The sequence below is a fragment of the Chelonoidis abingdonii genome, chromosome 1 (assembly GCF_003597395.2).
Source record: "Chelonoidis abingdonii isolate Lonesome George chromosome 1, CheloAbing_2.0, whole genome shotgun sequence".
In the NCBI taxonomy this organism is placed as follows: domain Eukaryota; kingdom Metazoa; phylum Chordata; order Testudines; family Testudinidae; genus Chelonoidis; species Chelonoidis abingdonii.
In genome coordinates, this window is record NC_133769.1 from 367642619 (window position 1) to 367656041 (window position 13423).

The window sequence follows — 13423 nt, forward strand, 5'->3', positions numbered from 1 at the left end:
GGTGTAAAAACAGAGCATCAAAGGCCTCATTAGCAATATTTAATAGTGTACTAGGAACCTCATCTACCACGTAAGCGTTCAGTCTTGAAATATCTACACAGTGGTGACATGCACGACTGCCATGTCATAATCCCTGTAAATACCGGATCTTTGGGAATTTTGGCAAGAGTTGCCATCTTCCAAATGCAGCAATATGCATTAATGTAGCATCTTGTGCTTGTGAATCTGTTTTGGTTTCGAAGGAGGTCCGACTAGATGATCACAGTGGTCCTTCTGGCCTTGGAATCGACAATCCTTAAATTGCCTAATGTGCATGGAGTCCATACCTTTCACTGCTACACTAGGACCACAGCCTTGCTTGTTCGAATTGTGAATTCTCGGGCAATGTTTCATACCTAGATTTAAGGGGTAGTTCTGAAAGACAGGGGCTTCAGCTGCTGTTGAAGGTAATCAACATCTCTCAAGAAGAGAGAAAAAGATAGCCAAGAGTCTCCTTGACCGTCAAGGCTGGAGATGTTACACAGTGGCAAATAACTGTAGAGTGCAAAATAAACACAAATCACAGAGCCTAACTTCTCCATGCCTCTGTCTGCAGCCAAAAGAAAAACTAGTCAGCACTTTGGTCTCCTACCTTATTGATGACACGACTAGGAATATATATATGGCCGTACCTATTTCCCAATGTGTTTTAAAGAGCCCCATAGCTAACACTTGGCTCTACACAGCTTTGCCATTTTAACTCTTTGATGGGAGCTAAGCAGCTAAAGATTTACTCACCTGAATAACAAGTTAAGACCAAAAAGAGTGAACATTACAGCCATGTACCCAACAATTCCAGTGGCATAGCTGATCTTGTATATCAGCAGAAACCATTTATAGACCAGCCTGTAAAACAAAAACACACCCGCAAAAGTGAAGTGATTTTACAGGTATTTTGAAGGGAGTTTCATGGAACACCTGAAGGAGTTTTAAGATTCTAACTAAAGCTAGTTTATCACTTAGGCCATTTGAGCTGTTCATATGAAAGGGAAGATAGTGGGCTGCCCATTGGCTGGGGAGCCAGATTTTCACAGTTCTAATCCCAGCTCTGACACTTACTCTGCCTGTGGCTCTTGGCAGATCACAATGTATGGAATGTCATGACTTAAGTCCAGTACTTCATGACCTTCTAGGGATAGAAAATACCCCCACTAGGACATGGCTCCACTTATAGCCCAGCAGGGCTACGATCTACCAGGCTTTCCATCTGTTCCTCAGGTCAGCAGAGATTCTGGGGAAAATTAATATTTCAGTGACAGGCTGATTTTGTTTGAAGCTGATTAGTTGTCAGCAATGTTAGAAGCACTCCTGACAGAGATGATTAGTGGGCAGAATCCAAGTGAGACAGTCAAAGGAGTGTGATTAATACAGTCCCATCATAGGGCCCCCGGCACAAGGTGGGAATATTGCTGGAGTTAGAAGCTGAACTGCAAAGCTGAAGCAAAGCAGTAGGTCTGTTGCATGGAAATTTGAATAAAGCTAGCTACCTGCTGCCCTCACAGAGGCAGCCTGCACAAAACCATGTCTAGTTTTTGGTTCATGTGGCTTATGATGAGACGATCATGCTAACCTCGGAGTTGTCTGCACAAGAGGTTTACGAGTTGCTCTGAAAGTGACAAAGGCTGTGACAGCAGAGAAGAGAACCCAGATCACCAGGAATCGCCACCAGTGCAGCTTCGCTGTGAAATAAAGGGGAACAACCCACATCTGGAAGAGGGTCACCATCTGCAAGAACAAAACAAAAGGCATTTCAGCCAAGACTTAGCTCTCACACTGAATGGCATTGAAACCAATACTGGCTGCCCTGCTGTTCCCCCATGCCTCTATTAAAGAGAATACATTCTTGGCTGTCCAGCCCTGGACACTATGAAATCTGAATTAAATAATGCTACCCAATGTTTTTTCAGTGGGTTGAGCGAGGGGCGAGATGGGACAGATTGTGGAGAAGGTTTAAACCAGAGGGAGAAGTCATTGTAATATTCTAAATGAGCTACTGGGGTTTGCTCATCTCTGCTAGAAGAGGCATATCTGCTCAATACTTATCTCATCATTTTTTGTAAGAGGGCCACAGCAATTTTCTCCTGTTTGAGGTTCTTAAGAGTTTACCCACACATCCCTCAAAGCAGATACTAAACAGGTGCACACAATAAGCTTCAGCTATTCCATACAGATCCTTTCCCAGCACAAAGTTTTTGCAATGCAAATGGAATTGCTTGCAAAACCACCACGGAGGAAACAAGCCATTGTCTGGCACTGTTAATTGGCATCATGAGGCTTGGAAGAGTGGAGGGTGTGGAGAATCCCCTGTTGTTCTTGAATGGAACGATATTCCCTGATGTACAGTCTGATGCATCAAGTTGGCAAAATCAATGGTAGCAGAGTGACCAACAGGCTTGAGAGGATTCAGCAAACCAAGCGATCGGACAAGGATCTGTGAGCATTCAAATAGCAAATGAGGTCAGCGACCAGGAAATCCAGCTTCCACTCAACCAGTCTGTGTTATTCTGAGTAACAACAATGGTGAAATCCAGCTTCCATTTACATTGTTCTGAGTAACATCAGAGGTGAGATCAATTTATTCCATTGTCTCCTTAAGGGCTAACACAACTTGGCATAAGCTCCTTACTAGCAAAGAGTTACATATGCCATTGGTTCTCAGCTAGGGTCCGGGGCCCCCTGGGAAGCTGTGAGCAGGTTCAGACTCACCGGGGCCCAGGGCAGAAAGCTGAAGCCCCACTGCATGGAGCTGAAGTCCAGGGCCCTGAGTCCAGCCGCCCGGGGTCAAAGCCAAAGTCTGAGCAACTTAGCTTTGCAGGGCCCCTGTGGCATGGGGTCCCAAGCAATTGCCCTGCTTGCTACCCCCTAACGCCAGCTCCGCCCTTCATATGCGGAAAATCAGTTGTTGTGACACAGGTGGGCTGTGGAGGTTTTATAGCATGTTGGAGAGGAGGTCAGAAAGAAAACGGTTGAGAACCCCTGACATATGCTACACTGATAAGGAAATTGTATTTTTATGGCTTATGTGGCCTATGTCTCTCATACAGTTCCAATGCGCACTGTTGGACGGCGAAGATTTCAACATCATACGGTAGTCAGAGAATGGCATTAATACAACTGTTTATACAATAAATGCCAGCTCCATTCAGCACCTGCAGCCAGAGGGTGGATGAAACAGGGTGGGAAACACTTACATTGTAGGAGCGAGGATGTCTCTGTTTCCACTGTACCAAGAGGAGCTGTGCAACCACTAGCGTGGCAATGAGGATGAGGACCATTTCGGCATGCATGGCCTCGTGGCCACGGTGCTTGGCGTGCATCCGAGCATGCTCAACCCTGAAATGAGAACAAGGCAAGTCAAGTCTGGAGTGCACAGGCTAGGATCAGCAAGAACCTGGTATATAGAGCAGCACAGCAGGGTTACCTGTTGTGTAACATACCTCACTGTATCTATTGGGTTTCCGGGAAGTGGGCGGGCTTTGCCCGCCCACTACTAAAGTATCCTCCCCCAGCCTAAGGGGAGGACCCACAGGACCACAGAAGCCCACTGATTACAGGGGACAACTAATAAAAGAACAGGGACGGGAGTGTGGTCAGAGGGTCATAAGAAGGGAGCCTGACGGGGACACCGAGCAGAGAACCCTGGACAGCGCCCACTGCTCCTCGAAGGCGTCAAGAGAGCCAGCGGATAGCGCCCAGAGGAACTCCGCCCGGATACGTGAACGGACCATGGACCGGAAACAAGCCCCACAGTCACTGGAGTCTCCATCAGCCAACCTCCTCTCCCTGGTCGTGTAGATGGCTTGTTTAGCCAGGGCGAGGAGGAGGTTGACCAGGAGGTCCCGGGACTTCGTGGGGCCAGGGTTGCAGGAAAGTTTCCATGTCAGGATGAAAAGTGGTGTGGGGGAGGAGGATGTAGTGTGTGGGACGCTAGCAGGGAAGGATGCTGCTATAATCAAGAGAGGAAAGGCAGAGGAATACAAATCTGGTCTGGCTCTCTCAGATTCTAGAGCTATAAAAACCCAGGTATTTCTTTGGCTCAAGCTCTGTGCAGACAGGAAAGATGAAGTCTGAAGTGTCTTCTTGGTGCTGTCAGACTTTGGGAGCAAGGAGAAGCAGACTGCATCTCTTGTACCTACAATCTTGCAGTTCACTACTGCAGCATTAGTGGCTGAAGGGGCTCCCTGCTATCATGGCTAGAAGGAGAGGCCCAAGGATATGAACTGATGCCCAGCAGACATATAAAGGGCCCAAGCAGAATAGACAAAATGTCCTTTCACTTCAGTTTTGCATAGCAAGAGGCATCCCTCTCCCTCCTGCCCAACGAAGGGGATAGGAGCCCCAGCTCACACCTCATTTGCATGAACTGCAGCAGATTGACATCCCTTGTGTCTTTGAGAGAGGAACAGTTCTACAAGAACTGCAGGTCCCAGCATGCAGTGCTTCCTATTTGAGGGCAGCTACCAGCTCGTATCAAGCTGGAACTATGGGACTTGTAAGCTACATGGGCCTTACCACTATATTAAACATGAGCCCCACTGAGTTGTGTAAAGCTCATGGCTGCTCTCATCGGGGCTACAAGTCACGCTTTGGGAGCAGGAGAAAGTGCTCCTAACTCATGGTTCACTTAAGACCAAGTGAGCTCAATGCAAACTGAAAATATGAAACAAAGCTACTTCTATGAGCCTTCAGGACATTTCTACTGATTAACATTCAAGTAGGCTGAGAGTACAGGGAGGCCAATTCTAAACATCCAACTAAAACTGGCTGGATTAACAGAAGTGGTGGGGCAAATAATCTAGTAACACTGTGCAAGGCAAATGGGCTTAGTCCACAGTTAGATGCTATCGCTCTGCATTGACAACTACAGCAATCCAGCCTCACTGGATAGTAATTAAGACCTACGCATACGTTCACCTCTCCCACACCCACTGCAATGCACCACTCACCTCCATCTCTCTTCGGGGGACAGTCGTGATAGATCAACCTAGGGAGGAAAAACAACCAGTTACTGAAGTCCAACAGTGGCAGTTAAAGCCTAGAGGAGATCATTGCAATACTTTGTTTACACATCAGTTGAAAAAAACAAGCTGTTTTCTGTGTAAGAGGAACTGTCCCTGGCTAAATGCTGTCACAAGCAATTTAAGATCATAACCAACATGGAAACCACCACTTAGTGCATGCCTCACGGTAATCATGTTGGAATTCTGACTAGGGCTGAAGGCAATGCAAGAGTTTTATGTTAATTGCAAGGTTGTCATTATAGATCCCAGGGAATCATGGTCAGAGAGTGTTCTTAAGAGTCAAGTAAGGGGTTCAGAGGAAGAAGCCACAAACCATGTTCTAGCCATCTTGATTAGTCACCTTAGCAGTCATCCTCCCAACATTAGCTGCTAGCAGCCTAGGACTTCCACCTCTGCTCTATACCCTGGACACTTGTGGAAAGTCTAAAGAATCTTTGCACACTCCTCACAATTGTTAGATCACTTGGGTGTCTAAGGTACACTCCCACACACCACTTTCAGGAGTGAAATATGCATCTTGACATCTCACCTAGATACACAACTTAGGACAGTTTGTTCTGAGCAGTGGCTGCAATCTCAGGTACAGCCTAGTAACCCCAAGGGAGTAGATGATTCAGCCCCCTGCTTTGTAGATGTAAGGGTCAGACAGGACCAACAGGATCATTCAGTCTGAACTCCTACATAACACAAGTCGCAGAATTTCACCCAGTAATTCCTGCAGCAAACCCATCATCCCTATCTTTTGGGAAACATTCAATCTTGTGGTAAATTCGCAATCCCCTAACATCTAACTCATCCCTCAATACATTGTTCTAATGGTTAATTACCCTGAATGTTTAAAAAAAATGATCAGCCTTATTTCTAGTCTGAATTTGCCTGGCTTCAGTTTCCAGCCATTGGATCACCTTATGCCTTTGTTTGCTAGATTAGAGAATCCTCTTCAAACAGAGATCTCCTTCGGTCAGAGGGCATATTTTCCTCCTATGGTAACACAAACACTGCCGTGGGAGGCCAACAGTCACTTTGGGTGTGGTTAATGAAATCTTATATATCTGATTTCATCTCAGCTCATCCTTAACTGTATTTATATTACAAACAGTTAAAACCAACAAAACTAGGTTGCTTGGGGCCCAGGACAACTGCTAGCTGCACAACTGTTTAGACATGCCAGCTGTCTGAGTACACGACCACGCGCTATTAAAGTCAGGGAGTCAATGTGATATTTGTATTGGTCCTTGGCTTTTCCTCACATCGTATTATCCGTAAACAGCCAGATGAGCTTGTTCCAAGTGACATACATATGAAATGTGTCATCATTGTGAGAGACAGCCACTCAGTTTGCAGACAGGTCATGTCAGGGACATAGCATGCATTTCTCCAGTGCAAACAGTGTAAAAAAAAAAAGGAACATGCAGCCCCTCTTTCCACACAAGCTCATTAGATGATAAACATTCCAAGTTCAGATTTAACCTTTATCCTTTAATCTTTTTATATGCTGCACTTGTGTCTGTGCAATACTGCTGACTTCTCTCAATAAACCTGCCTTCAAACAAGATATAGAACTGAGTGCTCAACTACTTGTGACCATTAAAGATCTCACTGACCCTCTATCAAACAGCAACACGAGTCCCAGTGTTTTGACTAAATTCCATCTTTGCTATAAGTCTGGGTCCCCTGTAGTTTCTGCTGATAGGATTTCCATCTCTTCTTTGTCCTAGGTTAACAGTGCACAGGTGCACTGTGCAAAGAGCTGCTGTATTCCACCCCAAAACAATGGAATTACAAGGGATTTAGCCCCTGCAGGCTTTGGAAAGCACTTTGATAAATGCAAGATACCGCCGTAAGAAAACTTTTATTTAACGTTTAGGGTTTGCTTAAGAGACTGAGTAGGTGGTGAAGATTTAGATCAGTGCAACTCTCAATGTTACTTGTTCCTGACTATTGGATACTATTTTATTGAATCATGAGAGGAAGCCACAGGACTTTTAGTTACAGCAGAATTCATTTTAAACAGTAAGGACCTGAAAAACTGCCAGAGTCAAGAAATTCAGTACGGCAGATAACCTGTTCCCAACTCACTGTGAGTGGGAGAAGTACAAAAGAATAAGGCTGCTATTCCTAGCCTCACTCAGCTTCAAATTGCTTAGATTCTGCTGGTGTAGAAATTACTGACATCCTCCTCAGAACACTGGAAAAATAGTTACTTCACTAAGCACAAGGCAGCCTCTCTACCTCAGTGTCCTTACTGGATTTCCATGCTGACACAAGTATGCTCCTGTCCCTCCCATATAGTCCACTTGCCCTAACCCACCACTGACAGTGTCTAGGTTGGAAAATTTTTAGAAAAGTTTCCCACTGTTGCTAGAACTGTGTAGATGGGGTTTTATCTACTGACCCCCTTGACAGGCTGAGGAATAATCCAGCAGATGATGGAAGCCTCATTGCTTGAGAAATTTTAAGAGAGGAGAACTGGAAAATAAGCTATAGGAAAGAATCCTATGCAGACACGAGGAAGAATGGAAATGAGCTATTAGTCCATAGATCAAATGTGACCTCTGATTTCATTTTTAATCTGTTGAGTGCTGACAGATGCATTTTCTCAGCACTCAAAACAATAATACAATCTAATTTGCAAACACATGGGAGAGACCCAAAGATTGGTGCCAATTTAAGCAGTGATCCAAGACACTGATTCAATAAGACTAGTCCCATGCATTCCGAGATTACCCATGTGTAAAGTTACTCAGGTAACCAAATGTTTGCAGGATCAGAGCCCTACTGTATTTTAAATAATGGGATAAAAAAAGCCAGATGTGACCATTAGCATAGTTAGGCTTTTTCAAAGTTAATCCTCACTGTAACGGAAGAGTTCTTACTGAAGACTAAATTTCTCTGGTTCCCACTTGCAAACATCCCACAGGAGAGGGGACAAGCAGCTTCTCATATAGAGTTATGCATCGACTAGACAAGAGAAGCTTTTAAGGGAACGTTACAATAAGCATAACAGTTGTTTGAGAATGCTGGACAGCCCATGTGTGTAAATGGGTACCACCTGAGCAGAAGAGAGCTGCCTCTGGGGGAAAAATGCATTTGGCAACTTAAAAAAAACTGCACATCTGAAAGGTAATCTGCAAAGGGGGGAAAAATGGGTCTGTGTCGTTGTTGCTTTATGATGTAGAAAACAGACCCCTTAAACAAATGTTCCCTTTCACTGTCAGAGGTCCTAGGATTATCCAATCGTGCTCACTCTTTTCCTGGAGGATTTCTTAGATGACAAACATGGACCAATCAGGAAAAAGATCTTGGAGTCATCGTGGATAGCTCTCTGAAGACATCCACGCAGTGTGTGGCAGCAGTCAAAAGAGCAAACAGGATGTTAGGAATCATTAAAAAGGGGATAAAGAATAAGACTGAGAATATTTTATTGCCTTATATAAATCTATGGTACGCCCACATCTTGAATATTACATACAGATGTGGTCTCCTCATCTCAGAAAAAGGATATACTGGCATTAGAAAAGGTTCAGAGAAGGGGAACTAAAATGATTAGGGGTTTGGATTAGGTCCCATATAAGGAGAGATTAAAGAGGCTAGGACTTTTCAGCTTGAAAAAGAGGAGACTAAGGGGGGATATGATAGAGGTATATGAAATCATGAGTGCTGTGGAGAAAGTGAATAAGGAAAAGTTATTTACTTGTCCTCATAATATAAGAGCTAGGGGCCACCAAATGAAATTAATGGTCAGCAGGTTTAAAACAAATAAAAGGAAGTTCTTCTTCACACAGCACAGTCAATTTGTGGATCGCCTTGCCTGAGGAGGGTGTGAAGGCTAAGACTATAACAGGGTTTAAAAGAGAACTGGATAAATTCATGGTGGTTCATTCCATTAATGGCTATTAGCCAGGATGGGTAAGGAACGGTGTCCCTAGCCTCTGTTTATCAGAGGGTGGCAATGGACAGCAGGAGAGAGATCACTTGATCATTATCAGTTAGGTCCACTCCCTCTGGGGCACCTGGCATTGGCCACTGTCGATAGACAGGATACTGGGCTGGATGGACCTCTGATCTGACCCAGTATGGCCACTCTTGTGTTCTTAAGAGGTTTTTAAGAACAACACTGAAGGGGCAGAGGCAATGAATCCTTAAACAAGAGGGTTGCACTCCTAAGTATTCGACAAAACCAAACCAATTTGAATAAACTACGTTCAGCTACCTATCAGTGAGTGGGAAGTACTTTGCTCAAGGTTTTTGTTTGGAACACACAATGAGCATTGCTAAATTGAAGAGCTCGGAGCTACAAGAGGGCAATAAAAAGATTTCATGAAGATGGTGAACTCTTCTCTGTATGCAGCTATCCTTGTAATTTAACAAAATTTCACCCATGCTAAGAAAAAAAAATCCATGTTGTCTGATCCAGAAAGAGGGTCAGCCTCACCCAAATATATGGTGCTTTGCCTGGCCAGCAAATGCTTGTTAAACCTGTTTGAGACTTAACAAATGGAGCCCACTCAGGCTCTGTTGACCTGGGGGTGCCAAAGCCAAAGACTAAGGGCTTCAGCCTCATGCAGGGGGCCTATAACCTGAGCCCTGGGTTTCGGCCCTGGGCGGTGAGGCTCAGGCTTTGGCCCTGGACCCCAGCAAGTCTAAGCCAGCCCTGGCGAACCCATTAAAATGAGGTTGTGACCCACTTTGGGGTCCTGACCCCCAACCAGAGAACCGCTGATCTAAGGTCTAGCCAACATGGCAGTTAGAACGCTGATGGTGGCTTGCCCCTTGCCTCCACTGTTGCTACATGGGTGTAGTACAGTCGTGAGGTTTTTTTTTCTTCAGAAGTTTGCCACTGTAGACAAAGTACAGAGCCAGCAAAAGGCTGACATCACAATGGTGAAGCTGGAGCAACTGAGGCCCTCTCTACATTAGTTACCTATTTTAGGTACTTATACAGCATCTATTATTCCATAGAATCTAAGCACCTCACAATCTTGCAGGCATTTATCCTCTCAACACCACTGTGGGATAGAAGTGCTACCATTGTACAGATGGGCAACTGAGGCACAGAGAGGCTAAGTGACTTGCCTAAGGTTACACAAGAAGTCTGTGAAAGAGCAAGGAACTAAGACTGGGTCCCCTGGGTCTCACAGGACCACCCTTCCTCTCAACCTTAAGATGAGAGTTTTGGGGACTGTAGTAATTTGAGTTAACTGACTGCCAGGTCAAGTGGAATTCCACACAAATTTGTCCCTGGTCATGATACCTAGAAAGCAAAAAAGGACAAAGTCAGTATTTTAGAAGTCACTTTTAATAATCATATCACCGAAAAAGGTATTTTAATAAAAACGCTGACCTCTGAATCACAATTAAGTCAGATTTTAAAAGGTACTTTTTAAAAAAAGAAGACGACTATATTCACAGGATTCATCCTACACATTTCTCTTAGGGAAATTACAGCCAGATCCTTGAGACAAGCAATTCATCCTTCATTTCTGTATTTTAGGCAATGTATTGACAGTATATGCAGCAAATATGGTGGTGACTGGAGAAGAGTTTTCAAATATCTTTGAGGCATTTGCTTAATATAAAGTCTTCCCTTAGAGCTGGAAACCATGCTTGGCTGCTGTCTTAATTAATGGGGATAATTTTCACTCAACTACGTTCAATAGTTATATGGTTTTATCACTAGCTTTATTACCTTAAAGTTACACTGTGACATCTGACGGAACGGTTCAAAGTTATAACAACGAAGATTTTAAGATATAAAGGAACCAGTAACCTCGGAGCAGGAGAGCAAAACCAGCAGAGGCTCCAAGTACTTGTACTACAAAAAAGACCAAGACATTTGTTTCCTACACTGCGACAATAGTACTGTCCAGACAGCGAGAGAAAAGACAAGCAGAAGTCCTGAAACATGTTGATCAGAATCACTTTACACTAGTAGGCTTAGAAAAGATCTAAGGAAACCAGTCTTGAGAATGGCGAAGTGGCTACTTGTTTAAATATCCAACTATAGATCCTTCTATTCCAAAAGCAAGATATTCCTGCAGTATTACATGTGCCAAAAATGACAGGTTTGTTCAGTGCCTGAAGAGAACGATGTTTAATGGTTAGAGCAAGGGAATAGCATTTAGGTTGCCTAGATTCTAATAGCATAGTCCTAGCTCCTTCAGGTTTCAGCAAATGTTTTCAGACAGGTCCATTTTTGGGTACCTAAAGTGAAACCTTGATATCTTCAGGCCTGATTTTCAGAAGTGCTGAGCGTCCAGCAATCCTTGCAGGGCTCTTCTGGCACTTGTGTGACTTTGGGAAGGCCCTTAATCTGTTCTTCACCTTGCCTCTTATTTGTAGAGTGGGGAAAAGAATTTCCCTGTTTCTCAGGATGTTGAGAGGCTGGTAGGTATCTGTAAAGTGCTTCGAAATCTTGAATGAAAGCTGTTAGAAAAGTGTGGAGTATAAGAAGTCAACGTTAATGCCACATTTTTCAAGGCAGATTGAGACACATAGCCAATACTGACCCACCGATACAGCAATGACACGCTATACATCCCAAAGCATCTCACGAGATCTATATACATACACCACCATAGAAATGCAGCCACTTCTGGGTTAGATGGTGGCAACCAGGCACATGGCATGCTGCACAGCAGGAATGAAGGAAGGGGATATTTCGGTCAAGGACACTGGGCTTTTATGAAAAGTGTTACAGGACTGTTAGTATCCACAGAGACATCTGAGGTGTCCTGTGAAAAATCCACACATGAAAAGCTATCAATTCATTGTGTATGCCTTGGAAAGACAATGGACTGAGCTGACCTGGCTAGGGTTTGAACTCAGAGGGAACTGAGGAATTTCAAACCTGAAGCTTATGCCACAAACCGATCCCCAATTAGACAAAGTATTTGCAAGACAACGGCAGATAAATTCTTCTCAACAACTCAGGCTTGTATAAGGGACAGTGGTTATTCACATATGCATTGTTCGTATGTTCCTTTCCAGAAGCTGATGCCTATTTGTGCTGATCTGTTTGGCCTTCTCAGTACATTTCTAAGGCATTGCAAATGTCTTAGAGTCAGAAGGATCAACATGGTTTTCAGTTATAAGGGTCAGTCTGCAATGGATTTTCTTTCATGGTTTCACATGCAGGAAAAGTCTCATATCTCCTGAGTTCCACTCCACTGCTGGTAAAAAATAACAGTTGAACAGCTTGTGGGAATGCCAGTTAGAGGCTAGCTTACCCTTATTAATTTGCCTTCAGTAGTATAACTGCCCTAGCAAGGGGATGATTTTGCTTCTATCCAAATCAGAGTTGTGGAGCTTATGATTTCAGAGCCCCATATATAGTGGTCAACCGGATGCCATGAGCAAAGGGAGTAGAAGCGGGTGCATTTGATTTCCACAATCCTTAAGAGATGATTCCAGCATACAGAGCACATTGGGTCTTATTCTTGCCTTATTAGATAAGGTTGAGATGGCACAGTTGCTTGTAACTCAAATACTCAGCCCAGAAGTCTATTTTGCATGAACAGCCTATTGCTGAAGTTATACAGATGTAAAAAGAAAGCCTTAAAAATACAGTTCAGATGCTTCTCATGCTGGAATAACTAGCTGTAAGAGGCCAAGCCTGATGCATACAAGGAATCACTTAAGTCCCACACCTTGCTTTCAAGGCACTGCATAGTTGTGTCCCCTACCAACATCTCTACTCCTCCTCCCATCCCTATCTACTCCCTTTTCTCAATCTTTCCATGCTTCTCCTAACCACTCTCTCTCAAGTCTTCTCCCCTAGCACCTCCACACCCTTGTGACAACATCTAACTCCTAAGGCCTCTCCACGTCAAGTCCTTCCCTTAGACATTTTCTACCCTCAGGTCTTCCAGTGATGCTCCCTTCAAGACATGCTCTCCTTGATAGTAAGCACTAGCTTATTAGGTGCCTGTAGTGTTGTCTGTCCAAAGAGAACTTTGAGGGAATTTGTCATTTTACATGTTTTTACAGCACCTAGCACACTGATAGCACTCAACTGAGTGAGAGCCTGACTGAAAAAAGCTATCACTGAGTGAAAGGCACAAGGCTTAATAATACACAAATGGATACATGAAAGTATGACATGATGACAGAGATAGAGCAGCTCAATGCCAGTAAACATAGATTAGGCCTAACTGATCCATTTTAATTAGATCAACCTACTCTACCAATCTCAGACATCTCAGCCATGCTACATCACTCATACTCCTTGTCAGGTCATTCCTACATATTGCATCTGAGAACATGGCCGCCTCCCTTCTCGGGAACATCATGACTACGGGCTAAGTTCCCACTGAGCTACGCAGCAGGCTATCAAGGGCTGCGCAAGTGCGCAGCAGGGAGAG

The 13423-nt window shown here is 44.1% G+C and overlaps 1 protein-coding gene across 4 annotated transcripts in view; it reads right to left on the minus strand.

Moving 5' to 3' along the window:
• Positions 1 to 13423, minus strand: part of RNF121 (ring finger protein 121) — a 40300-nt gene that overhangs the window by 22671 nt on the left and 4206 nt on the right. For all 4 annotated transcript variants that reach the window (XM_075061867.1, XM_032792752.2, XM_032792759.2 and 1 more), the window contains exons 2-5: positions 4986 to 5023; positions 3231 to 3372; positions 1610 to 1764; positions 778 to 885 (exon numbers count right to left, since the gene is read on the minus strand). In XM_075061867.1, the coding sequence (XP_074917968.1) occupies positions 778 to 885; positions 1610 to 1764; positions 3231 to 3356 (389 nt within the window). In that variant the 5' untranslated portion in view covers positions 3357 to 3372; positions 4986 to 5023. The remainder of the gene's footprint in view (positions 1 to 777; positions 886 to 1609; positions 1765 to 3230; positions 3373 to 4985; positions 5024 to 13423) is intronic.